Source organism: Meleagris gallopavo, chromosome 17 (genome assembly GCF_000146605.3).
Source record: "Meleagris gallopavo isolate NT-WF06-2002-E0010 breed Aviagen turkey brand Nicholas breeding stock chromosome 17, Turkey_5.1, whole genome shotgun sequence".
In the NCBI taxonomy this organism is placed as follows: domain Eukaryota; kingdom Metazoa; phylum Chordata; class Aves; order Galliformes; family Phasianidae; genus Meleagris; species Meleagris gallopavo.
In genome coordinates this window covers 2517372-2542330 of record NC_015027.2, presented here as the reverse complement: position 1 = coordinate 2542330, position 24959 = coordinate 2517372, and the positions used below count along the sequence as shown (strand labels likewise).

General features: G+C 40.8%; 1 protein-coding gene across 8 annotated transcripts in view; it reads right to left on the bottom strand.

The window, feature by feature from the left end:
- GALNT9 (polypeptide N-acetylgalactosaminyltransferase 9) overlaps positions 1-24959 on the bottom strand; it is a 230371-nt gene that overhangs the window by 89720 nt on the left and 115692 nt on the right. For 7 of the 8 annotated variants that reach the window (XR_004161565.1, XR_004161564.1, XR_004161563.1 and 4 more), the window contains one exon: positions 22314-24776. Coding sequence is in view for 1 of the 8 variants with exons in the window: in XM_031555946.1 (XP_031411806.1) it covers positions 24630-24776 (147 nt within the window). In the remaining 7 variants the exon portion in view is untranslated. Of the gene's footprint in view, positions 1-16824; positions 24777-24959 lie in introns of those variants that run through there. The other variant, XM_031555946.1, reaches the window with a different exon arrangement.

The following is a 24959-nucleotide window of genomic DNA, read 5'->3' as shown; positions in this document are numbered from 1 at the left end:
ATATTTTGTGTGTTAAACAAAGTTAGCAGAGAACAAAAGCAGTCAGCTTTTTCTGTACATACAGCTGTGTGTTGAAACATATACTACTGCCTGGGCAGAGCTAATAGGAAAAACAGGTCCAAAATAATGCTCACATCCCTCTGAGCAGCTCTGGGGTATGCCAGGTAGAACTACAACAGCACAGAGGAACTCACTCAATTGTGCTTTCTGGAGAGATAAAAGTAGCTCAAGCATGCAATTAAGCAAATTAGCCATTGTTTTAAACCTGAACTACATCAGCAACACCTGGGAGATTTTGAGCCAGTACACTAATTGAAGAGATAAAAAGCTTTTAAAGAATGATTTTTATTTTCCATATTTCCATGTGTTGCCCTGCCTACCAGGAAGTTGCAGTCATTGTTTTGAGTACCACTTTCCAGCATTCACTTCCAGACACACAGAGCCCACTACTCCTGCTTAAATTTACAAGCTGTTATTGGAGCAAGCGTCCTCTGCCTCTATTTACTACCTTTCTCAGACTAGAAAAACCCAACCATAAATTGACCTCTTCTGTCTTCAGTTAAAGCAGTTCTTTTACTTTATAGTTACCAGAGGCAGCAACATTGGTCACCCACTTGAATTTATTCACTTTCATTTAGGCACACTGCAGCTCCACCATGCTGTAACTAACGTGCTCCAGGGCTAAGTATCCTTAGCATTTGTAAAGTTGTTATCACCATCAGGTTCCTTCACTGAAACCACAGGGCAAACTGCTTGTTACAACTGCAATTCATACCAAGCTTAACTTCCAACATGATGTAAATGGAACTACTGTGCTAGGCCATAGAACAGCACATTTACCTGCCTGATTTCAAGGTTCATCTTCATTAGAACTTGCATTCCAAGGCTAGATTCAGTAAATCAGCTCTACCAAAAGCAGCAGGTTTTTCAGTCTTGGTTTCAGCTCATCTCCATCTTTAATTAATGCTTCATTGAGGGAGAACATCTGTTTTTGTAAATTACGCTAATGTTCATTAAATACAACTTTTTTTTTTATAACAGTCCCCAGAACATATTTGGCACATCCTAAACATATTGCGCCCGATTTTTCAGACTGTAACAGTTTTCCTAGCTTCCTTTCCCTCCCTTTGTAGATCCCAAGCAAAATTATTTTTTCAGTTAACTGACAAGGAATTACCATCCTATTTCCACTGCCTAGAGACATCAGAGCTGCAGTACGAGGCCATTATCATTATTATGTTATCATTATTCTCAATTACACTAAGTCACAGTCACAAATAGCACACGATATCATCATTAACATCTCCACCTATTATTACTGAAGAAAGTAAAGTGTGAAGACAATTAGGAAAAGGATGCTAAGACCTGCAACAAGCATGAATTTCCTATACAACTAGTCTGAAACCTTTGCTGTTCTTGAATGCTGATTTCTCCCTACAGACAATGCAGAAAAGCTGTCAACTCCAAGTTCAGTTTGCATACCCACCTCCCTTCCAGACAGCTCCAAATTCCAGCAGCTTGTCTTTTACACTGGCAGAGATGCCTCACAAGATGCCAGCTGTGCCAGGAGCTGTGAAGACTGCCAACAGCTCCACTTCACAGAGAAGATGAGATCACTGAAGTGAAATGTTACTGATTAGGTGCAGAGACCAAAAGTAAGCTAGTTTAGTATAAAGGGGAACAACCATACAGCCTTCCATAATCTTCAGCTGAGAGATAAAAACAGAGAGGCAGCAGCTTCCCAAATCACTCTGACTCAAGCACAATTATTTTTATTATTATTATTAAGTCTACCCACAGTTCAGTCTACGTGAATGACAAAACTTCGAAGATGCTGGTGAAATACTGACTGCAGAATGGGCTGCAGTACTTGAAGAAACCAAGACCCCCCACTCTACAAGTTCACGTGCACGGATGAGGAAGATTTGTCAGCACAGGTTAACCACAGAAATGAAACCCATGGTCAGTGAAAGTTCATGATAAGAGACGAGTCATTTATTTTTATTGGTGCTTTTCTTTCCTCACTAGAAATATTGAGACTTTCTCTGATCTCTTCCAGCAACCTCCCCTATCATGTACAAATCTATGCTACTATTGCAAGTTCTTCCCAACAGAACAGATACGTCCTATACATCTCTGTACACATGCTGAAGCAATAGCAGAAACTATTTAATAACTGGCAATACTTAACCCCCGCCTGCCATCAGCTCGATCTCTAAGTTGCTGCTACACTCAGGTAAGGTCACAACACAACACTAAAGTATTGAGCAAAAGACCAGCCCTCAAAGATCACAGGAACATTAAACATGTGAAATGTTTCATTCTCATGTACGATAGAAAAGAACATATGCTCAAGAAGTTGTTGTCCAGCACATTCCAGGCTAAACCACACATACCCACTATCATGATAGAAATTATTTTTAACTGCAAAGTGAAAGCAACTGACAAGAGAGAAAACTGATGACCAGAGACTGCAAAGGTGATAGTCTCAGAATCAAATAATCACATTACCAACAGAACCATTCTAAAATAAACCAAAAAACTGTAGCTGAGTAGTTTGATAAATAGCATCTCATTAGCAGAAACTCGAGGAGCCAGAGGTTAGTGAGAGTTAAAGTCCAGTCAGATTCGTAACGTTTTCAAATTAAAACCTTCATTTAGAATGTCCAGGCAAAACAGAAGCTGTGTTTTACAGCTCCCGTGCATTTGTTACCCTAATCAGGTACCGGCCATCATTTTCTCTCCAGTACATCGCAAAAAGAAAGATTCCCCCTCTCCACCCTTTAGATGAATACAATTATCTGGTGTTTTCAGGTAGAAGCTTTAATTGATAGTACGTGGCAAGCATAAACGTGGGAGGATTTGCACATCTGATGCTTCTTAAATGGGAAGCATGCCCTGCAATTCAATTAGCTGCCTTTGATGGTAACCTTAATTTCTAACCTTGAGTAAAACTCTTTCAAGTAAGCCATTATGTGCTCTGAGCTCCAACTGTGCCTGGCCAGAACCTAACATGCTATAACTCTAGAAGTTTAAAAAGTAAGGGTATTCTAGATGCTGCTAAAGAGCCCCAAATCTCATTTCAAGCACCTATTGGGATCAGCCATTGCAGTCTTAGTACAGATAAGTGTAACTGAGCAATTATGTGGCTTCTCTGTTAGGGAAGAGCTTGCTACAAATCCAGGCACCAAAGAAAGAGCAGGAACAGAAGAGTCTGAGCCAACCTAACACAGGACCAAAAGATGCCCAAAACAGCCTCACACCAGCTGCCAGCCCCCATCAGCCCCCCAGTACGTTCATTCTTACAGCTCACAGTCTCCTGGGCCAAGTTGTTTAGCAGAACGTACAGCAGGCAAATCTTACAGTGCAAAAGAAGGAAGACATCAATCTATCTTCTCCTCTCTGAGATTTGACTACTGTTTTAGAATTAGTTAGAATAATTTCTGCTTAGTTCCTGTAGAAGTTCATCTCTGACTCTCCTCTTCTAATTACATCAACCTACAGCCCAAAACTACAGCCCACCCCTTATGTAGCTGATAAAGGTCCCTCAAAAACAGCTAGAAGCCTTCCTTTTTTTTTTTGTTTTGTTTTAAGTACTTTATTTTACTTGCATTTGTTTTATTTCTAGGAGAAGAGTTAAGTATAATGAGCTAAACAAAAATAAATTACCTTTTGCTATGATTCCCAAAGGCTTCTGTGCAAACAAGCTCTTAGAAATGCTATAAGCTATGCAGCAGCAAAAGCTCTGTCCCCTCACCACCTCCTCCTGTATGGTAAGGGCACTTATTAACAAAATGCTGATTGAAGACAATTAGCCATCGTTATGGAAGCTACATTTTCTCCTCTTGACTGTCAAAGTCCCAGTACTCGTAGCATGTCCAGTTACCTTGTGCTAACCAGCAAGGAAGGCCATCCTCTGTCTGAAATTAACTCCTGGCTTCCTGACTTGTAGATTCAAGAGTCTTTGCAATGCGCAGTTACAGACAGATCCGCACACTTTCTTTGGTATTCTTCCTAGTAATTATTTTCATAGTCACACTTTTAAGTGGCACACAAATTTGCTATAAGATTCTCTTAAATTCTCTTAAATCACAAGTGGATTCTCTAATTAAAACACCTTCCTCACGAGGACAATTCTCTGTATAGGCAAGCTTTTGTATTCTTTTTAACCATGAAAAAGGAATTCTTAGTGGATTGTGCACTCTGATAAGGACTCATATTGCCTCTTAGATTCTAGCAATCTAATTTGTGTCTACCATTCACTTGTTTACATGTTATTAAACAAGAACAGAAACAGGCTGCTTCTGTCACCTGTCTCCTTTCTGGCTCCTCTTCTTGTCTCAGCACTTCCAACTTCTAACAGGAAAAACAACAGCCAACCAAAAAATAACCAACAAGCCAACAACCAGACATTTTATTCTGCAATAAAGGAATAGAGTAGCTCAATTATGATGAAGATAAATTAACTGTAAGTGAAGAAGGTTGATACCATGGGTACCAGATTTGCAACAATTTACTCAGGGAAGAACTGTAAGCCAGTCAATTTGCATTAGAATGGTTAAGTACTTTAATTCAATTATGAAATTACTACTGGGTGATTAAAGACTGAGAACAAATAACAAATAACTCCGAGTTCGTTTTATTTATCTACTAGCTAGTAACTACATGACTTAGCAAGATTGTCAGCTTAATTAGATTGGTCCCTATGGGAGTTTATATCTCACATTGGTAAAAATAAACACGCGCACAAAGTCACTACGAAACAACATGTCTTTCCAAGAATGTTTAGGTACTGAGAAGGGAGACAAACCTTACATGAAGTCAAGCTGTAAAACCAAGAATAACCCCCACACTCAGTTGTGATCTTTACAAATAAGTTCATGCAAAATTGGATGAAACACTAAAAATGAAAATTGGAACACAAACCATGGCTGGCTCCTCACTCGATATGTGATCCCTAACGTGGAGCTGAGGCCTTGATCACACACAAGGATTTGTATCAAGCATTACTATTGAGCACTCAGTGCACTGGATTCCAAGTCTGTTGTCTTTTTTTTTTTTTTGGCACTACATACCTTCCTGGCAGTCAGGCACTGAGCACTGTGTGTAAGCATCTCATGCTGCTCTGACCACCCCCCAGACCCTCTGCACCACTTCCAGCAGTTGGAAGTCACTGCAGCCTCCATTCAGAAGGCCAAGCTGCAAGAACTTACTTATTGAATGGGATCATCCTGTCATTTGTTCCTGCTTATTAATAATTCATTATTAATAAAGTTAATAAAAATTAACAAGTGATTATTAATAAAGTCTTATTTCTGCAAAGCACTACTAAATCTGGCTAATGGACAACAACTTGCATTACATGTGCATGCATGGTAGGTGCTCTCATAAAAACCCTCCAACACCACTAAGTTATTGTGAAATCCTGGCAGACAGTTCTCCCTTCTGGCACACTGAAGAGCACTTGGCAATGGATATAGGAAGTTGGAGTGTTTTGATCACTAATTAGAACTCTGCCATTAGCACATTACTGGACCACTGACTTTCCCCTCACCCTCATCTCTCTAACTGACTGTCATTACACCTCATTCAGATTTTAACAGTTGGCAGAAAGGCAGCTGCCTTTCTACAAAAGCTGTACAGCATGAGCTGGATGTGCCCAAGCCTTGTATGCACGAGACAGCCCAAACAACACACAGGGAGGGTTACTCAGTCCTAACAGCAATAGTCAGCTAGCAGCTGTGTCCCACGGAGCAAGCAGAGGAGCACATACTTGTGCACTCAAACCTCACATTAGCAGTATTTTGCATTTAAAGATATTGGCAAATTTAAATATTTCTGGTTGTTTGCTCTTATTGCAGGGATCACATTTATAATTTTTCCCAGGCTCATCCAAGAGAATGATTTAGAGCATAGTGCAGATCTCCCATTTAAGAGAGTGAGCATTTTAAATTACAGTCATTTCACAAGATCTAATAGCAGAAAGGTTCCTATAAACGCTCAGACCCTAACAAGCTTCACAGCACTTTGCAAAGGATAGCCATCATTCAGCAGAAGTGTTCCAATGCCCTTTCTTCCCTTCCTCCATTTCCCAGCAAGCATCCTGGGAGGATCATGAGTTTTAAATTTGCTCAGGCATGAAGGGATTACTCGCCCCTTGAGCCCTTGTATTATGATAATGCATACATAAAGGTACGTTTTATTAATTGCAGCTCTGTCTGCAGGAGTTACTGCACGAAGGAGGCAGGGAAAAGGGAACTGAGTGGAAGGAGTGACCCTACTGAGCGGTGATTCCAGGAGCCAAAACTCAATCCTGATATATTCCGCCCCTGAACCTGATTTAATGCAAACTATTCCAGGCAGTGATCATTTCTAACATCTCACTCCAATTTACTGTCCTTAGAAAAATAAAAATAAAAAAAATTAATACTCCAAACTTTCCTTTGTGCTTAAAAAAAAAATATATATATATATATATATCATTCTGCAAGAGTGGCTTTCATTACCACAGCCTTTGCATAAAAGTACTGAGTTGATGCTCTGCGACTTCCTAGCAGCTATCTCTGCTGTCCTGACACCACGAGCACAGATGCAATAGATTTCTTAGGATTTTCCCCGTTGCTGTCATATTTGCATAATTATTTGCATAATTTTATATCTGCAGCTGCTACCATTGCTTTATTCTTTTATCTTCCCTCATGTTAATAGTCTGGAGATATACAAGAATGTTTGCCAGATCCCTTTGTCCAGTCTTGCTCCAACTCCATTTTGGTGTTAAAAACTGAAATTTGGCATTAAGGCAAACCTGAAATAAAACTTGTTCCCAATGCCAGCCACCAAACAAAGATCCTTGTGTAAGTATTCCGTTTTCCCAAGCAAAGCAAAGTATCAAATACCTTTTTCATATTAGTTCAACAAAATAGCAAAAAGCAAGGGGCACTTCCAACAACTGCACCTTCTCGGATGGTTGCTTTCATCTCCGCTGATCAGGCAGAGCCCTTCCACAGCTACAAGTGGGAACACTTAACGTGCTTTTTCCTCCTTTTCTGCTGGAGAGTCAGTCTCTTTTGAGCTACAGGGCACAAGAGGAGGGCAGCCAAAGTAAACCTCTTAGGATGTGATGGCTGACAGCTGCAGTTTTCAAGATTTGTTTGACACGGATAAGTAACAGCACTTCAGGAAATGCGAGCAAAAACCAAAGAAGGCACGAAATGGGCTGCCCTGTCCCAGCCTGCTGCTTTGCTGGCCCGTTTGTTCCAGGCACCCTCCAAGCTCACAATGAGTACAGAACAACCCGAGCAGCATGCAACAAAGGGAGCTGGAGACTTTTCAGAGGCCTGTCTGTCACCAGAGCTGGCCATGGTTCTCCCTTCCCTCTGGGAAATTCTTAGAGCACTGTGTGTCTTGGAAACAGACTTCACTTCTGCAGCATACAGGGGCTGGTAAGCAGATCTGACAGCAGCAAAACAGAGCTTAGAACAGGGATATCTGTCTTGTTCTACTTATATTTCTAACAGATGTTGTTTTTCCATATCATGTTCCCACATATGTCTCAAAAGCAACTTGATCTTTTGTATATTTTTGTATATTCACAAAGCAAAGCCTCTAAATTTAACCACACGTCTCCACCCAGCAGGCACCCTATGGATCCCACTGGAATGGGAGCACCCCCAAGCCATCACAGAGCCTTCCCACACTTGTCACATGTTAGAAAAAGAATAATTCATAAAATAAAGGGCTCTCAGCCTTGTAATCTCCTCCACAGCTCCAGTCCTGCTGGCCCTCCAACTACAGCAAAGCTTCAGCAGAAAGCAATAAACAGCATTCTATTTCCTAATCTGACAAGTAAGGGCAAATTGACTTGGAGAGTTTAATTACTTCTTATAAAAAAATACTAATGCCATTGGTTGCCATGGCAATACAGTCTCATTAGATGGGCCAGCTTTGGCAGTACTGGAGAAACAGTCCGTAACTGCTAGCCTTATAATAAAATGCAATTATTAACTATAAATGCTTCTTGCTGTTCAGCACTGCAAATGCAGCAGCCAGTTCAACACTGCAGACTGCTCCTGGTGCACTGCTACAGAAACGTGCATGCAGGCAGCCCAACATGCTGTGGTCATGGGGAAGGACCAGGCCCAGACACTGCTATCTGTGTAGCACAGGTGTGGGTCTGGGACCTGAGCACCTCACCACTGCAACCAGAGAAATCATCACCATTTACTTACAGCAATCAGAGCAAAGAAACAAACCAGGGGTTGTAAATGCTCTGTTGATGGAAGCAGTAAATAAAGCTAACCAACCAGTAAATAGACAGCTTGGAGCTTGGCCAGCTATTGCCACAGGTGATGGCAAGCTCCAGCACTCTGCTCTTGTCAAGCAGAACCCTTCCACAGGTGTATTCATGCACCAGCATGTTGAATACTTTGGGGTTACAGGAAAATCCTCAGTTAGCACTCAGGTCTTCTATCAGACACCTCATCTACTAAGCGGTCGCTCTGAACTTTGGCAAGATGTTGTGCGATAGGCACTGGGCATGTTAATTTAAATTAAATAATCCAATTTTTCTCTTCAAGACCATTTAGTGGTGAATTGAGCTTCTTGGCAGACTCCTGCCTCGAACGTTTCCTGAGCCAGGTTTATCCATTTATTTACTTGACATCACAATGCGAAGAAAATGGCACAAAACATACGAAGCACCCAAAAAAATAAGTCAAAAATACTCGAATTCCTTCAGTCACAACTTCAGAGTTCAGCAATTACAGAGGTAATCATTAATACAGAACTGTGTAACAAAATTCAGACCTTACAAGAGACATTCCAAGCCCCACTCAGGTGAGCAATTAATTTCTTCCAGAAGTTGTGCTTATGCTACTAGTTTTTCTCCCTTAAGAACAGTAGAGGAACTCAAGCTGGATCCAGGAAAAAAAAACCCCAGTCTGATGCCACCAGAGGGAAAAAAAGCTGATGAGTAGACAAGAAATTAGAACATAGTGGGTAGCCCCATAAAATGCATCAGCTATACCAATGCAGTGCATGTTTCACCTCTGTCAGCTGCTTTATGTCATGAGAAAGGGACTGCAGTAACAGTGGCAATAAGTCAGTACCACCAAAGCAACTGATTCATAACAGTGAGGAAACAGACTGAATATTCCTGTTTTAATAGAATTCTGCTGCAATGAGCTGCATAATGGAAGACTGAAGCATCACATACATTTTAGGCTCCTCTCTCCTTTGGCTGATTTGCAAGAACTAAGTCAGATCTCATCCTTCAGATCACTGCAAACAGATCACCACACAGTACCCGGGATCTGGGTCAATAACCACCTCCATACACGACCAAAAACAGCATCCCCTCCCCATGATCCAGCAGCCTTCCATCAACCAACACCTTTTCCACAGCACTTAATGTTTGCACAGGCTTTGATCATTCACATGCATCACTTCTGTCTGTGAGGAAGAAGCAGCCACAGGAAGCAGCCAGCTCTGCTGAAGCATGAGCAGAAGGGCAAGAGCACAGTGATGTGCACACCATGTTCACAACTAACCAGACTGCCTATACTCTAGGGAAAAAAAAAATAAACAACCCACATTTAATTGCATTGACTTTGCTCACAGAGATCAGGGCTCCTCTAAAGGAAAAGAAACAAAAACAAACAGCTTGCAGCTAAGACCAAGGTTTGGCAGGCTGAGCCTTGCTTCTGTTCTGCCAATATATTTCTGAAAAGCTCCAAAGAGAGTCTGTAGGTGAGGAGCTTGCAGCTTGGCTCACAAATGGGCAAACAGGCAAAACAAACATTTCCAAGTCATCATAGCTCACATCTTTCAGGAGTTGGCCAGGGGATCTTAATGGTAAGAAGGAAGATGTGCAAGGTATACAATTCTGTCTGCATAAATGGCTTTGAAAGCATCTCAACTATCTAATTAAAAGGAAAATCATAACTGTATCTACAACAGCTTAACACAAGAGACTTTCTGCAGAAGATATTACTCTGGTTTTTGTCATCCACTGCACAGAAGAAACCTCTCTGGATTTTGCTTTATATGAAGTCTAGGAAGGAGCTTGCCATACTGGCACATGATAGAGAAAACCAAAATAGATATTGGATTGTTCCTTTAATTCAAAGGACAAGCAGATAGACACGCAGTGTTTACCACTGAAGGGCAAACAGTTGATGTTTTCCCACATGGGCTGTTTTTCCCAACACTTTACAGCACAAGTCCAGGACTCCAAACACGAAGCACAAAGCTCACCCTGTGGGCACAGCAGCACTCAGAGCCAGCTGTTCCTGTTGCCCTGCTTCCAAGGTCTGAACCATCCCCCTCTCCCTCCATCCCAACAGATGCTATTTACTCCCAAGCAGGAGCAGAGCACAAGATTCAAAATTTCAGTTAAAATTAAATAGTTAGGAGAAAAAAGCAATATTGTTAAAAAAAAAAAAAACAACAGCAATTAAAACACTGAATAATATTAAGAGAATCCAAACACCCAAACTATAATAATTCTTGCCAAATAATGTTTGGTAGAACATCGTAATTTTGCTTTACTCTGCCACGCTTCTGTCCCACCAACAGCCCTGCATCAAACTTCAGCAAAACAAACACAGAACACTTAGAACGCAAAATCTACTTTTTCCTACTTTAACACTGTAATATGATGGAAAGTACAGGGACAACAGAGGGGTGGCAAAGTCTTCAGCTGCAGCAAATCAGGGCATGCCCAAATGCAGCAGCCGTGGACATAGAAACAAAGGCAAAAGCTGCTTACCTTTAGAAGGCCTCAGGCATGCAGGGAGCTCCAGCAAAATACCCTCACCTCCACTGCCAGCCCTTAAATGAGGTCTGGGAAGGGGAGGATTCTGACTCCAGCCCTTCCAATCACTGAGGTTCATTGCCTGCACCTGAGCTCCCCTGGGTTGGCCCTGCCTTCCCCCAGGTGCTCCATCACTGCTTCAAGCTGTGACTCAGCATTTCTGCTACACCTACTTACAAAAAGAAACAAGTACACAAACTCTCATTTTAAATGCCTCCAGAAGAAGAGGGGGAAAAAGAAAAAAAAATATCTAGTTTCTGCATACTGATAGAGCTGGGTGGGCCATACAGACCCTATCATCCTCCACCCATCCACCTTCCACTTTAAGTTCTACCTTAAAGTTTAAAGGGGGAAATCAGAGATATCTAAATTATTTAATTAAAACCATCTTTGGACACACCACTTCCCACTTAGGTTTCATTTCCAGTCTCAGAGAAGGAAAGCAAAAACTAATGCAAGTGAATTAGTATTCTACAGCATTATGGCACCTGAAGTGTATTTATAAACAGGAAGATATCATTAAAAAATTAGAAGAGCTCCCAAGCTCAGACTGAGCACGCAATTAGAGTTGATTATGAAACTCTACCACCATGCTAACCTTACCGGGAGAGACTGCTGAATCAGTACCCAGAGCTCTCTTCTAGACCTTGGGAACAAGGGGACAAAGCTGCTGTTCCCTTCCCCCAGGCTCCCAAGGACAGAGCTCAGACTGCAAAGGGTCAGAATTAATTTCATGTGGGCCCACACATCTGTTCTGGGATTTAACCTTTGTCTTCATCCAGTGAAAGGTGCCAGCTAATGAGATCTGCTTCAGGGTGAGGCAGGGGAGCACGGAAGGGTTTATTAATACAGCAGGAACAACTTGGCGTTGAATCCGAGCTGCACTGCTTCCTATTCTCACTTGAAGCGTGGCAGCCACTTTGCAACAGATTTCACTATTTTCTAGGCACTGAGCACTGCCTTCATTTGATGGAAAATTGTGATTAAAAATGATAACGTTACCATGCTTGCAAACCATATATATATATATATATTTTTAACTTTTTTGCCATAGAATATTTTTACAGAAAATGACTATTAAAAATTGCAATAGCTGTAAGAAGTCTCCCTAGCTTCAACAAGGGAATTTTTTTTTTTTTAACTGTTATCACAGTGAAGTAAAACTAAGGCTATGAGAAATGCTAGTGTCAGGCATAGTAAAAACTGAGCATACTTGAAGGATACTGGGTCAAAACCTCTCCTCCGGAAAGAAGGCTTTCAGCAGTCAAAACATCTGGATTGATTATTTCACAGTTCCTTGCTCTACAGCAGTCTCAATCCACGTTAGAAACCCTTTTGGCATTATTTTTTGCTCCCATACATGAGCATACTCTAGTTTGGTATCCTCTGATGACAGCCCTGGAAATTTACAGCTCTGAGAAACACTTCTAATGCCCTGACTCAGGAAGGGCCTTCTTGTCAGCACTCTCCTTGGTTTGCAAGGACAAGGTGAGGACAAAGCCTGCTCTTCTGAATCTCTTTCTCCCTCCCACAACTGAATGCAACACTACAGAAAAAGCGAGTAGAAACAATAATGAACCAACTGCATTAAGGAAAACACCAAGCACTGACTCAATTTTATAGAGAACTGCCTTTAGATCATTTTTACTAACCATTTTTACCACCGAAAAACAGTACCACATATACAAAACCACTGCTGATCACGGCACCTCCAGCACATCGGGAAAAAACCAACAAAACCCCACGCAGCCTGCAGACTTGTTACAGCAGGAACTATCCTCAGCTCAGCAAGCTGAAGTCATTGGTTATTTATACTCTGGCAATGTAGGTGGATAATTAGTACATAATTTGAGGTTTTCGAGGCATTACAGGCTGTTCTGAGAGCTGCCCCTCATCCTGATCCCATCTCTACCACAGATCTCACAGCATTGTTGCACATGAGAGAACTGCATGCTTTGCCAGCCTTATTAACTGCCTCCCGGCTTGAAAGCACCACAAATGCTTTTTCTTTTTGTGCTCTTTTTGGGGAAGAAATTATTATTTTTCCTTAAGTTTTGACTCAACACTGCCTTGCATAAGAAGCACCAGGGAGAACACGGGTGGTACCACAGGGGGTGAGAGAGACCCAGCACATAAGGCACAAGCAGCCTGCAAAGAGGCTCTGCAGATACATCTACACGTTAGGAAAGTGAATTAAGTACAGAAAGCGTATAAAGACTGCTTTAGCACACACACTACAGGGAATATGCAGCAAAAAAACAAAGGAGTGCACCCAAGTTTTCTGCCTCCTACACCACAGCACTTGAAAGCAGCATTGAGGACTTGCTACCTGAAAAGGGCTGCAGTTCTTCAGCCCCTCCAAAGCACACAGTGACAAAGCCAGCATTTCCTTCGGGTACCACTCAGAAATACAGACTCCACTCCGTCCAGGCTACACGTGTTTCTCCTCCCAGCCCCTTGGAGACGCCTCCTTCCTGCTATCCCTCACTCTCCTTCCAGAAGCTTCTTCAGCAGCTGCACCCGCGCTCCCCACGAGGTGGCAGCATTGCAAGATGGCGGCCGCCACAGCACAGCGAGCCCTCCCTCAGGAGATCCCACGCCTCGCTGCCGGCAGCTTACCTTTGGTGGGATGGAGTCAGCACAACACCTCGCTGCGTGCTCAGAGAACTCCTCCATAGCGAGAGAAGAGCTCTCAAGATTTTTGAGCTACAGAGTGCTCAGTGCAAGGCGTGCTCTGGTGCTTCAGCCTGTTCTGCAGCCCAGCTGAGAGCAATTGGTTGGCAAATGGCGGCAGCTGCAGGGGGTGATGCAGCCACAGCTGCTCCTCACCAGGTGGTCAGCAGCTTTTGTGCCTCGTGCATAGAAAGATCACAGCTCTGTGATGCCTGGAAGCTGAGCTCTGCTCCCTTTATCCCTCCATTTGCTAAATGGTTAGCTGAATGGCCTCCAGCAAAGAATGAAAACCAGTGGGATAAAATGGAACATAATTTCTGACTGAAGAACCTCTCCTGGTGCTGCCCAATGGCAGGGATGCTGTTGGCCATTGCACTACCTGCATCCCTCAATGGATGCAGATTTGATAGAGGCATCCATGATGGAACAGGGCTTCCAGAGACCGATCCAGCACCTCAATCCAGAGCTACTCCACTGATGAGATGTCACCCAAAGCTTCCATTATAAAATATCACCTCTCAGCATCTTAATAAATACACTTCCTTCTTACTTTGGACTGATCCCTTATTACATTTCAGGGCTAGCTTGTAGAGGACAGGTTCATTTGCTCATACATGAATCATCATTGCTTTGAGCCTCTGAGCTAGCGTTTTTATGAGCATGTCTCAAAATGTATTTGATTGCTGTTAGAAATCATTTTGGTTCAGAGTCGACAACCAGGCCACGCTAAGCCAATATGCTCTGCCTGGCGCTGTGAAAAGATGCTGTGAGAATTTAATTACTAACTGCCACTTACTGTGCATATGGTGATTTTTAAATTAGCTTTTTTTTTTTTTTTTGCCTTCAAGATAGAAACACCAAGTTGTTTAATTCCAACTTACTAAGATTTCTGCCTAGCAGTTCCGATAAAATTGTTTCAGATTGCATACCCTACAGAGAACAGCATCCTGCATTTCCCTGTCCATGAGCTAAAAAGGGAGTCCTTCATGCTCTCCTGTAAGCCTGGGTTCCACAACTGAGAGTTGAGTTACTTTATTGCTTTCATGTAACAAAGATTTTGGCAAAGCTTTACTGTGTACCTTACCATGGCACAACAAAACATCACTGCAACAGAATCGAGTTCTGGCTGTGCAAGATCCTCACCTTGTGGAAGGGAGGGAAGGATGGCGGAGGTGCAGATCATAAAAACATGTTAAAACTAGCTTAAAACCCACTCACTCTTCACTTTTCTCTCTCTTTTCACTTTAATGATGGTGCTGATGCTTTTTACTGTTTGGTTTCTGTATACTTTTGCTTCACAGAAGTTCTACGAGATCATGAGATCTCTGATATATACACATGGGGTAAATCGGAATCTTAACCTGGAATCAGATTTCACAAGCACATGAATAAAAGAAGGAGGACTTCTTTGAAAGGTCTCTTAATTAATGGTACATACAGTACAGAATATAGCTTGTGGAAAATTCAGCCCTTGTATGCTTCTTTCCGTAAGACAGAAATCTCAGTGCATAAAGACTTGTTTAAGACAAACTTTCTCCAGTGGACTTAGATACAGGTAAGAAGCTGTAAAAGCTGAATGCTTACAGGGATGGACAAATGAATCACTTACAAGCCTACATTCTGCTCTGGAGAGTAACTCAGAATGACCTGTACCATATAAGAAGATATATATATATATATTTCAATCAAAATCTCTTCAGATACAGATTTAAAAAAAAAGAAAAAGAAAAAAGGAAAAAAAAAAGCTACTAACCTTTGGTGATTTGGATCTCAGCTGACCTGGCTGACTTGCATTTTGCACCCTGGCAGCAGACCTTCCTCAGAACTCTACCCTTACAGTCGGTAAGAGGAGAACATCCAGTGTTTGCTTAGCCAAGTCCCCCTCATGCAGCCTGGAAGTGGCCAGCCAGGTCAGAACCTCATTTTCCCAAAACCATTCTGAACAAGCCAAACATCTCGCTAATTGCTCATTAGTAGAAAACCATCACCCTTGCAATGAAAATAGCAGTTTCTTCAGTTCAAACAAATCATTTTGCTCTTCAATTTCCTCCTTCTCACTGATAGGTGGCACCATTTTCTGCACAGAATGCCAATGCTTGAAGCACGTTGAGAATTTCAATAGCTTTTGGCAAATGCTTCACTGCAAGCTTACCAGAGCACCAACCCATGTGTGTTTTGGAGCTCTGTCAATAGATTGGACAGATTTCACTGCAATAAACTGCAAAAGCCCGAAAAATCTTTCCTGAATCCTGATTGAAGTCTCTTTATTAAAGCTCAGTTATTCATGTGAAGAACCCAGGTCCTGGTCACTTGTTGAACTGCTGTGTATTGCGTTATGCTTTCTAGGTTGGACAGTTCAGCTCAGTCTCTTATGTTTAATATCCACTTCTCCAATTCGAGGAAATCCCAGGGTGCATTATCCTTCCCTCATCTTTAGTTCCATAACTCCCAGTGACAACATTAAATTAAGAACTTTTCCTTGAGTACTTTCTGCCAATTGGCCTCACCTGAGAAGTCCCACTGGTGCAGCTTCATTTGGTAGCAAAGTAAGGGCCATATTAGGCTTTTGTTTGGCTTTTCTAAAATAAAACCTTCACACACCAGAATTGCTTCTTTTAATCAAAGGGCCCTTTTCCCCAGTGCAAGTCATCTGTATTGTTACCCCCTGAAAAAAAGCCTACACAATTACATTAAGGAAATAAGATGATAGAAAAAGGTGAGAACAGTGTAAAGGGAAAGCTAGAGACTGGTTAAACACTGATGACAAGCTTATAGTAAGAAGAGAATATGGCCTGTGAAAAAGTTGCACTGAATTTTCATGAAAAGGGCTGTTTTGTTTGCTGGCACTGAAATAAGTTTTTGGATTTTTTTTCACAGGTTCTGAATCTTTCTTACGTTCTAGCATAAAAATGTATTTGTTTATTTTTTCCTTACCATTACAGAGAGGAAATCACTTCAGTCCTTCTTGTCTTAAGTTCCAGCTGATTAGTCAGGGCGCACAGTCTGCCTGATACAGGTGATGGACTGTATTACTTCATCAGCAGATAGACAAAACAAAAAAACTTGCCAAGCAACACGTAAGCTGAAAAACTCTTCTCTCTGCTACTTAGTGCTCAGTTATAGGCACATATGTGATTCATGCTTGATTTACAACAAATTATTGATGTAAAAAAGATAGAGGAGACACTGCCTTCACAGTGAATAATCTGAGACTTCTGATAACTTCTGTAGTGAAATGTTGTTGTATGCGGAACTGCTGACAAAATATTTTCATGAACCTAATTTTGCTGGCTATTATTCACAGAACACTCTTTCTAATAAGCATATGGTATACCATTTAAAGACAACATTTTTCCTTCCAAGAAATGCTGGATTAGATTTTAATAATAAATTAAGTCCACAGAATACCTTAGCTAGCAACAGAGCAGCATTTCTATACACAGTCCTCAGTGTGGATTTATGACGAAGCGCCCCAGCACAGAAAAGACCAACACTGGAGGTAGGTTTGCCAAGGCTAAGCCCGTCACTGCATTCATCAGAGGCTGATTTTGTTGTTGCCCACCTGAAGATTACAACCAACCTCATTTCCTATGGATAAAGCAGAGAAGCACTTAGCAGCTGCTCTTTGACTTGTGAAGTCACCATCCTCTTAGAAACCAGGAAGGAGAAAGCCTGTTGCACTCAGATCTCACCAAGTTAGTTCAATTGAAAGGAGACATACATGACAGTGGGGGACACTGAAGTCAGTTCCCAGCTTGGTGAATCAGTCATAGCCCATGGGTGAACCTTGGGACCAGGTTGGAAGTCTTCCTCCTGTCTCTAGCAGAATGAAAGGTGTTAGATGCTTTCACAGATGCTCTGTGCTCCTTGATCACAAATAGCAAACTTTGTGCATACATGCTAGCAGGGCAGAAGCAGCCTGGCTGAGCTCCAAAATCAATGTTAAAAACAGTAATGTATGTTTTATACAGCTGAACAGCTCAGGAACCCAATCTGTTCTCACTGTGCTATCACCCAGTCCAATACATGACACAGAGCATGTGCTTACACTTTTATGAGTTGTTTGCCAGTAGTACAAAATAAGTGTGACACTTGATCAGTTCTAAAATATGTTTGTGAAGGGATGACAGGGGTCAAACTAAGAAGAGGTGAGAAGAAGAGTTGGCAGCAATTATTCACAGTTTTTAACTGCAAGAGAACCACAGGGCATCCTCTGGAATGAACTGACAAGTAGATTTAAAAGTAGAGATAGTGACTCACGCAGCAATTGTGCTATTTTTTACAACAGGATGTTTTGATATCTTGAGATATAAGTGGATTAGTTATGTAAAGGCAGTGTTGGTGTGTATAGACTCTAGCTTGGGAATTCTCTGCCTTCTGAAATGAGGGGATATACATGATCATTGTTCTGCATTTTCATTCTTCTAAACATCAGTTATTGACAGTTTTCAGAGATGATGTACTGGACTGCACAGGCTGCTGGTAGAAGCATGATGGCATGCACTAGCAATTCATATTCCCTTTCTACTGCTTTTGGGAAGATGAAAGTGACTTGGGAAGAAGAAAAGAATCAAGTCAGTAACAATATTACCAATCACAAACTGACCAGACCTGTAAATTATTGTAGTTTCCAGAACTTCCATTTACTGCAGTAGAGCAATGACATTTTACATCATCTGCAAGTTTAGCCTCTGGATTGATACGGGTCAAACCACAGGGTGTGGGATCTGCCCTTTTGTCCTGTACCAACATAGGCAATTTGGGAACTGTTAATCCTTCCATTTCTTTGATTACAGGAGTGTTCTTTAGAATGTAATACATCAATGACAGACTGAGGTACTTGTACAGATTTGAGTATTCAAAACATAACTCCAATACAGAATTCATTGCAAGAGAACACTTCCATTACAAGCTTCCTCTCCGTGATTCTATAGCTTATTTTTCCCCATGGTTCAATGATTTCAGGAACATTGGTTGGGAGATCAGAATTTTTTAATGGAGATACTTTTCTTTTGTGTTTGAATGTTTCTTGTGGAGCACTTACTGGTCGCAAGGGACTGTATGTGAACACAGCTTGTAATATTGTGTGGATCAGTACCTGCAAGTATAATGTGCACACGTATGTCTTTGTACCACGACTGCATGACAAACCACCTCTGAGGTCTAGCAGCTGCTCAGTCTATAATGTTATCAGTCTACTTCTGGATGTGCACTTTCAGGAGCCAAGTCTCTGATGAGGGCGTGGAGATGCTTGTTCTCTGACATGCACAGAGCTCATCTCCTTTCAAAGTCTGCAATCTGCTGCACAGTGTGCTGTGCTCATCTCAAACACAGCCTGACTGCCTTTCAGAACACATTACATACAATTTACACTATAAAATGTACAGAGTATTTGCTTTCCTAGTTTTTTTTTGATGTGACAGCTTTGAATTTTAGAATGAGGTGTCCAGATGTACACTGATAAAAAATGCTCCTGTCAGCAGCAAAATGCATAGTAATTTATTAACTTTTCAAGTGTAAATACAAATTGATTTGATGATGTGCCACGTAATGAAAAATTACTTGCAGTCACAACTTGCCTTCTGGTTGGTGCATTTTTTTTTTAATTAAACTTATTAAAATGAGTTTAAAACTGGGCAATACTTTTTGATGGCCAAGAGAAAACTGCAGCTCTATGAAATGTAGGAAGTGCTTCGTCACGTCTCTGAAGCACAATTGTGATTCAGAAATTCTGTTCTTTGAAATCAAGTTGGCATGTATTGCTTCACTGGGATATTTATGAGTAAATAAATAAATTTTGGGGTGAAGAAAAAGCACTGTTTTTGCTTAGGGTAATCCATGAGGACAATATCTTTAGTTACATATTAGTAATATTTTTAAATAAATCAATGTATTTTGTGAAACCATTCTAACATCAGTTACAATGTATGGAGAGGTCATCGTAAATCTTTTATCTAAGGCTGGTGCACTGCAGAGACAGCTAAAATCTTCACATGGTATAAGTATTCCAGGTATTCAGAAGGTATTTTCAATGGTTGCCAGAGATGGGAGGTTGTTAAGAGAGAACCTGAAGCTAATTAATTACATGAGTCTAGAGATGTAAATATTGGTGTGCTTTGTGCCAAATTCACTGAGAATTCTTAGCTGCATCGTCGCAGTATTGACTCCTTGAGTTCCCTTATTTCACTAAGTAAGCAGACTCCATCTCTAGGAGAAAACAGTCAGTGCACTGGGGGTTGATGAATATCTGTGTTACCGCATTGGTAATGCATGCTAAGAATGCTTCAGTAGATTATCGCCAATTAATTGATTTTTCCATGTACCCAGTGATTACAGCTGTCACACTAAGTCCACTAATACCATTAGGGAAAAAAAAAAAAAGTCTCCAAAGTGAGATCTGGGCTCTTGAATAGGTATTCTTAATGAAGGAATTCAAAACTGTATAAAGTTTGTGGTGCAATTCTGAGAGAACATAGCATTAGGTTTATTTTTGTGACATTCATATTTAGAGATGTGTGAAGACATGATCCTCCCATGGTTTCTATCCATCTTGTTAGCTAGTTCCTCCAATTTGCAATACCATCTTTTATTTGTAGGATGGCCTAAGGACTGACTGTGTCAGTGCTAAGTAGCAGTTAGTCAAAATTGCAGCAGTCAAAAATGGAACTTCAGTAAAAAATGGAACCATTTTCAACTGAGGGAATTCTGACAGTTGTTCTTCTTCACAAAGGCTTTCATCTAACACAGGAAAAACATCAACAACAAAAACAACAAAAAACAAGAAGCAAACAAAACCACAAAACAACCCAGAGGTATTTGTGTCCTACCTGAATAACAATTTACCAGCCTCTCCCTGCACCACAATTTTTGTTGAAGTTCTTACAGTGGAACTCATTTTGTCCCCAAACAGGTTATATTGTGCTTTGGTATGGGTGTAATGAATGGATTCAACTCAGTGATGGATATTGAAGGAACGTGTAATTGATCTGAAGAACAGATTAGGACTTCCATTAATGGTTATTAGATGTAGCCTAAGCATTTAAAATTTCAGCTGTCCTATGTCAGATAGATTACACCCCTTGTCACACAGCACTTGAGGTTTTCATCTACTGGAACTGTTTTTATAAAGGAGCAGGCTGATGAAAAGAAATCTGAACAGTTTCCAAAGGACAAGGAGGGCTTGATGTTCAGACATGTCAAGCTCCAAATCATTAAACTGAGATAGATGGTTCAACGCTTTCAGAGTATCCATGAAGAACTGCCTTAGTTTTTGTATTCTGGCTGTGGAACCAGCTTTTAGATTTTGGGATGCAGGACACTCCTGAAGAGTTCTCATGCCTCATGGAGGTGTACAACATTTATGTAATTCCAGTGTAATCAATCAAATCCTTCAATAACACCTTTAAAAAACTTTCTTCCTTCTCTCAGCTCCTTTCCACTGGAGGTGACCAGGCCTCAGGAACCACTAAGCCGATAAAGCTAGTGAACAAGTCTGGCTGAGAACAAATGGCTTCACTCCAGCCAAGAACAAATTCAGCTTGAAAGACAGTTTATAGCTCTCAAAGAAGAGAGTTCTGTAAGGTTTTTTTTCCATACAGGACTCAAACTCGTTTTAAAAGGATCTTGACATGCTTACAGAAGTATTATTTGTCATGCTTGCCTAGGATAGGAGCATACTCAATCTGGTGCTCCTTGCCTTCCATTCCTCTGTCCCAGGAGATAGTGTTTAACTCCAATATCTCTTAAACAAAAAAGACTCTGTTCTTATCTGAATTTCCTCTACAAGGCATTAAATACTTTTGAGATTATCTGCACTGAGGAAACGTGACTGAACATTTGAAACAACATGAAGCAGGACTTTGGATTATACTACGGGTGAAATACTGACAAGAGACCCATAGACTTTGGTTAAAACAGATAATACTCAAGCCTTTTTTATTATTGTTATTCCTTTTATGAGAGAATATTTAAGACTCTCTCACATGCAGATTTACCATGTTAATACCACAGTCAAAGCAGTGGTTCAGACAGATAAAAGACAAAGTAAAAAGAACACAACAGACGTATTTCTTAAATATAAGAAATTGTTTCATTAAGTCTTAAAAAAAACACCCTGACAATCACAGAGAAAACCAACCTTACCTTTAAGTTATTTGAATTCTTTTATATTATTCCATAAATCTCAGAGCCATTTAACTATCACAGAAATCTGCATTCTTTCTCATACCGAAAGTCTGGTTCTTGCAGGCTTCCAGCAATGTGTGACCTCTGCACTCAAAGCTTGCCAGGGCTGACCCTTGGTTAGGCCACGTGGCCACATCATAATGCTTTGCACTGAGCACCGAAAAAGTGCAGCCATGTAATTCCCAGGACAGCCAATTCATGTTCATTATGGTGGTGTGATAATGAAAGGTAATAATTTTTGCTTAAAATCTTTGACAATAAAAGCACATCTATCTGGTCTTCTCAGCTTCAAAGCTTCTAAACAGCAAATGCAGCATTATTTTTCAGGATAGTAGGTTTGGTATTTCTCCTTTCTCCTGTGCAAAGGGTTGCAAAGCTTGCTGCCCTATTGCTAACCAAGGAGCAAGTTTAGATTGACCGTTTGTCAAGAAAAAAAAAACCAAAAACCAACAAACAAGTGGCATATTAGCTTCTGTTGGGTGCAGTAAGTTTATATTCCTAGGAGTGAGGCATTGAGATGTCACACTGTATGTACACATATAACTATTTTCACCTTTGTGCCACCTTCACAGTTAGCTGTATTTAACGGAAAAGACTACACAAGGTGTGAACGACTTGCCACTTTGCTCCCCCCAGAACTCACCAGGTAAAAGTAACTTTCCCTTCTGTCTTCCTGCCTCCCTCAGCCATGCCATAAGACTCTGTTAGAATAAACAAAAGAAGGAATAAAACTTCCATACAGTTTCCCCCTTTTAAATCGTATCTGAGAGAAGATCAAAAGTCACTTACAAATAGAAGTTCTATACAAAGAATTCAACACCTGCCTTGTAGATGGTAACTGATTTTTTAAATTGTCTGGTAGATTAAGATAATGAGGTTAAATGCAGGGCAACTGCTCCCAATCTATATTTAGCCTGAATCTTCCTACCTCTGTTTCAGACCTGCAAGAAGGACTGAGTGCTGAACCCATCCATGATTCTAACGTAATGCTTGATTAATTAAAGATGTTACCTCTCCCTGCACGCTGTTCTAGAGGTTAAGTAACCATAAGCACAGAATTTTAACCATCTTTATATTAGAATCTCAGCCATAATTATTCTTTTGTATATATTCATGCATAACCTGGTGCATGTGACATAAATAAAGATTAATTATTAGCCACCAAAAAAAATTAAAAAAAGAAATCCAGGCTTTGTATTACATATTGTACACACAATTGCAAAAATTAAATGGGGCAAAATATGGTGATGTGCTCTCTGGATGCCAACCAAGAGTTGACAACAACTGATGGAATTTGCATGTTAAAAGTAAATATTTTATTACATACCATGCCCTTGAAAAATTAACTTTGTTTCCAATTTATTTTGTTCAGCATGCCTTGAAATAGGAACGGCAACAGCTCTTCAAGAAACAGATCACCAAGATTTATGGTACTGCAGTGTCTGCAATTACCTATTTTCCTAGCTCAGTAAAACAAAACAAAACCTTTTTTAAAAGTACTATAAAATATTAAACAACAAAGTTAAGATGCTGTCTCTGTCATTCAATATGACTGAATTTACTGCAGTGAAAAGCCATCTGCCGTGGACCCGCACCCAAAGCCTGCTGACCTGGCAGTGGTCATCAGCTCTGATCGCCTCTTGGGCAAGGCTCTGCCATTGCTCTGGCTGCCGTGCACAGACACTGCATGAGCCATTGGATACATTACTAAATGCAGGTTCACAGATAATGCTGTCACCAGGTCAACTACAGTAGAATATCTATATTTCAGAGTAACATTTCTTATATAAGCTGCCTAGTTCTCTCCTGCTTGAACTTCTTCTCGTAGCACTAGGTTTGTGTTTGTTTTCAAATACTGAAAAGCCTTTGTTGGTTTGTTCAGGAAATTTGTCTAGACGGTGCTCACAAAGCATGTTTGCTCACATTTGACATTTTCACAAGATGGGCAACAAAATGGAAGCCTCAAATTGCTGAATTCCACAGTTGGCAACTAAGTCACCTTATTTGCAGAAGTAATGAGCATCCAGTGTTCCCTGCCTCCGGCTTCCAGGCGGTCGCTGGAACAACACCAAGTGCACCTGCAGGCATAGCCCTGCAGGATGGGAGCCTTGAACCTGTACTTGGGGCTTGAAGGCCAGCAGAGGCCTCTCCATATCACTCACCTACTAGGACATTTACTGCCTCTAAAGAGTTAAATATGCAAGTGCTATATTGTGACTCCTTTACAGTCAAGAAATGTAAAATGTGGCAATACAATGGAACGTGGTTATTTTACTTATTCAACGTTTATCTGTGTCTATGTCAAGCTGCCTTTTAGCAGCTTGAAGGTTGAGAACCACCTGTAAACATATGCAGAATAGTCTCTTTCTAGGGACAGAGACTCCTAAACAATCAACCTTGAAATTTATCATATATTGTATTAGGTTTTCCAGTGTTATTTACAGGTCTTCGTTTTAGTACAATGAGCCAGACATGCTGAAAAGGTAGGATTTTTCCAGTCCTCTTGTATACGAAGTACAATAAAAAAGGCACATGATTATTCACCATAGGATTTGTGCACCAGTCAATAACTTAAAGCTAAAAAGCTACCCATCGGAGAACTCTCTTTATGAGGCAGTACTGGGATCTCTCAACTCATAGAAACATCTGTCTATTAATTCTCCTAGGAGAGCTTAGGAACACACTTTTCTGTGTCTTCTGATCTTCCCAAGACTTCCAAATAAACAGAAAACTCTTCTTAAGCTTCCCAGGTTGTCTACTGTAGCAAGAAATAGTCAAAGAGAGCATGTATGTATTTGCTTTTTTTTCTTCCTCTTTTTTTTCCTCCATTGATTGCTCAACTATGGAGTTTAGATCCAAGTCCTATTCAAACTATTTTGCTTTAGGACAAATGCCTTGCAAGATATGGCACACTGAGCAATGGACAATGGCAGGAGAAGCAGCCTTTCAGCCCCAGAAATCAATGTCGGCCGTGTTTTATCCAGTTTCTAATCATCCATTTTTGCCCCGAGCACCTTTGTACAACTAATCTGAGCCCAAAATTTGCATCTTTTGACATTTCCACTTCTAGACAACGGCCAGTGTCTCTGCTGATGATTGGACCATTCTGAAAGAAAGAAAAGAAGGGTTAGAAGAAGGAAGAAGAAAATGACAGAAAGACTTGGAGAAAAAAGTGCTAGATCTGTAAATTTCTAGAAAGCACTCTGAAAAGCCCGGAACATTCTCTGTAGTTCAAGTGATAAAAAGTTTAAAGGGGAATAATCCTCAAAAGCATCAGAGAGGATTCCTA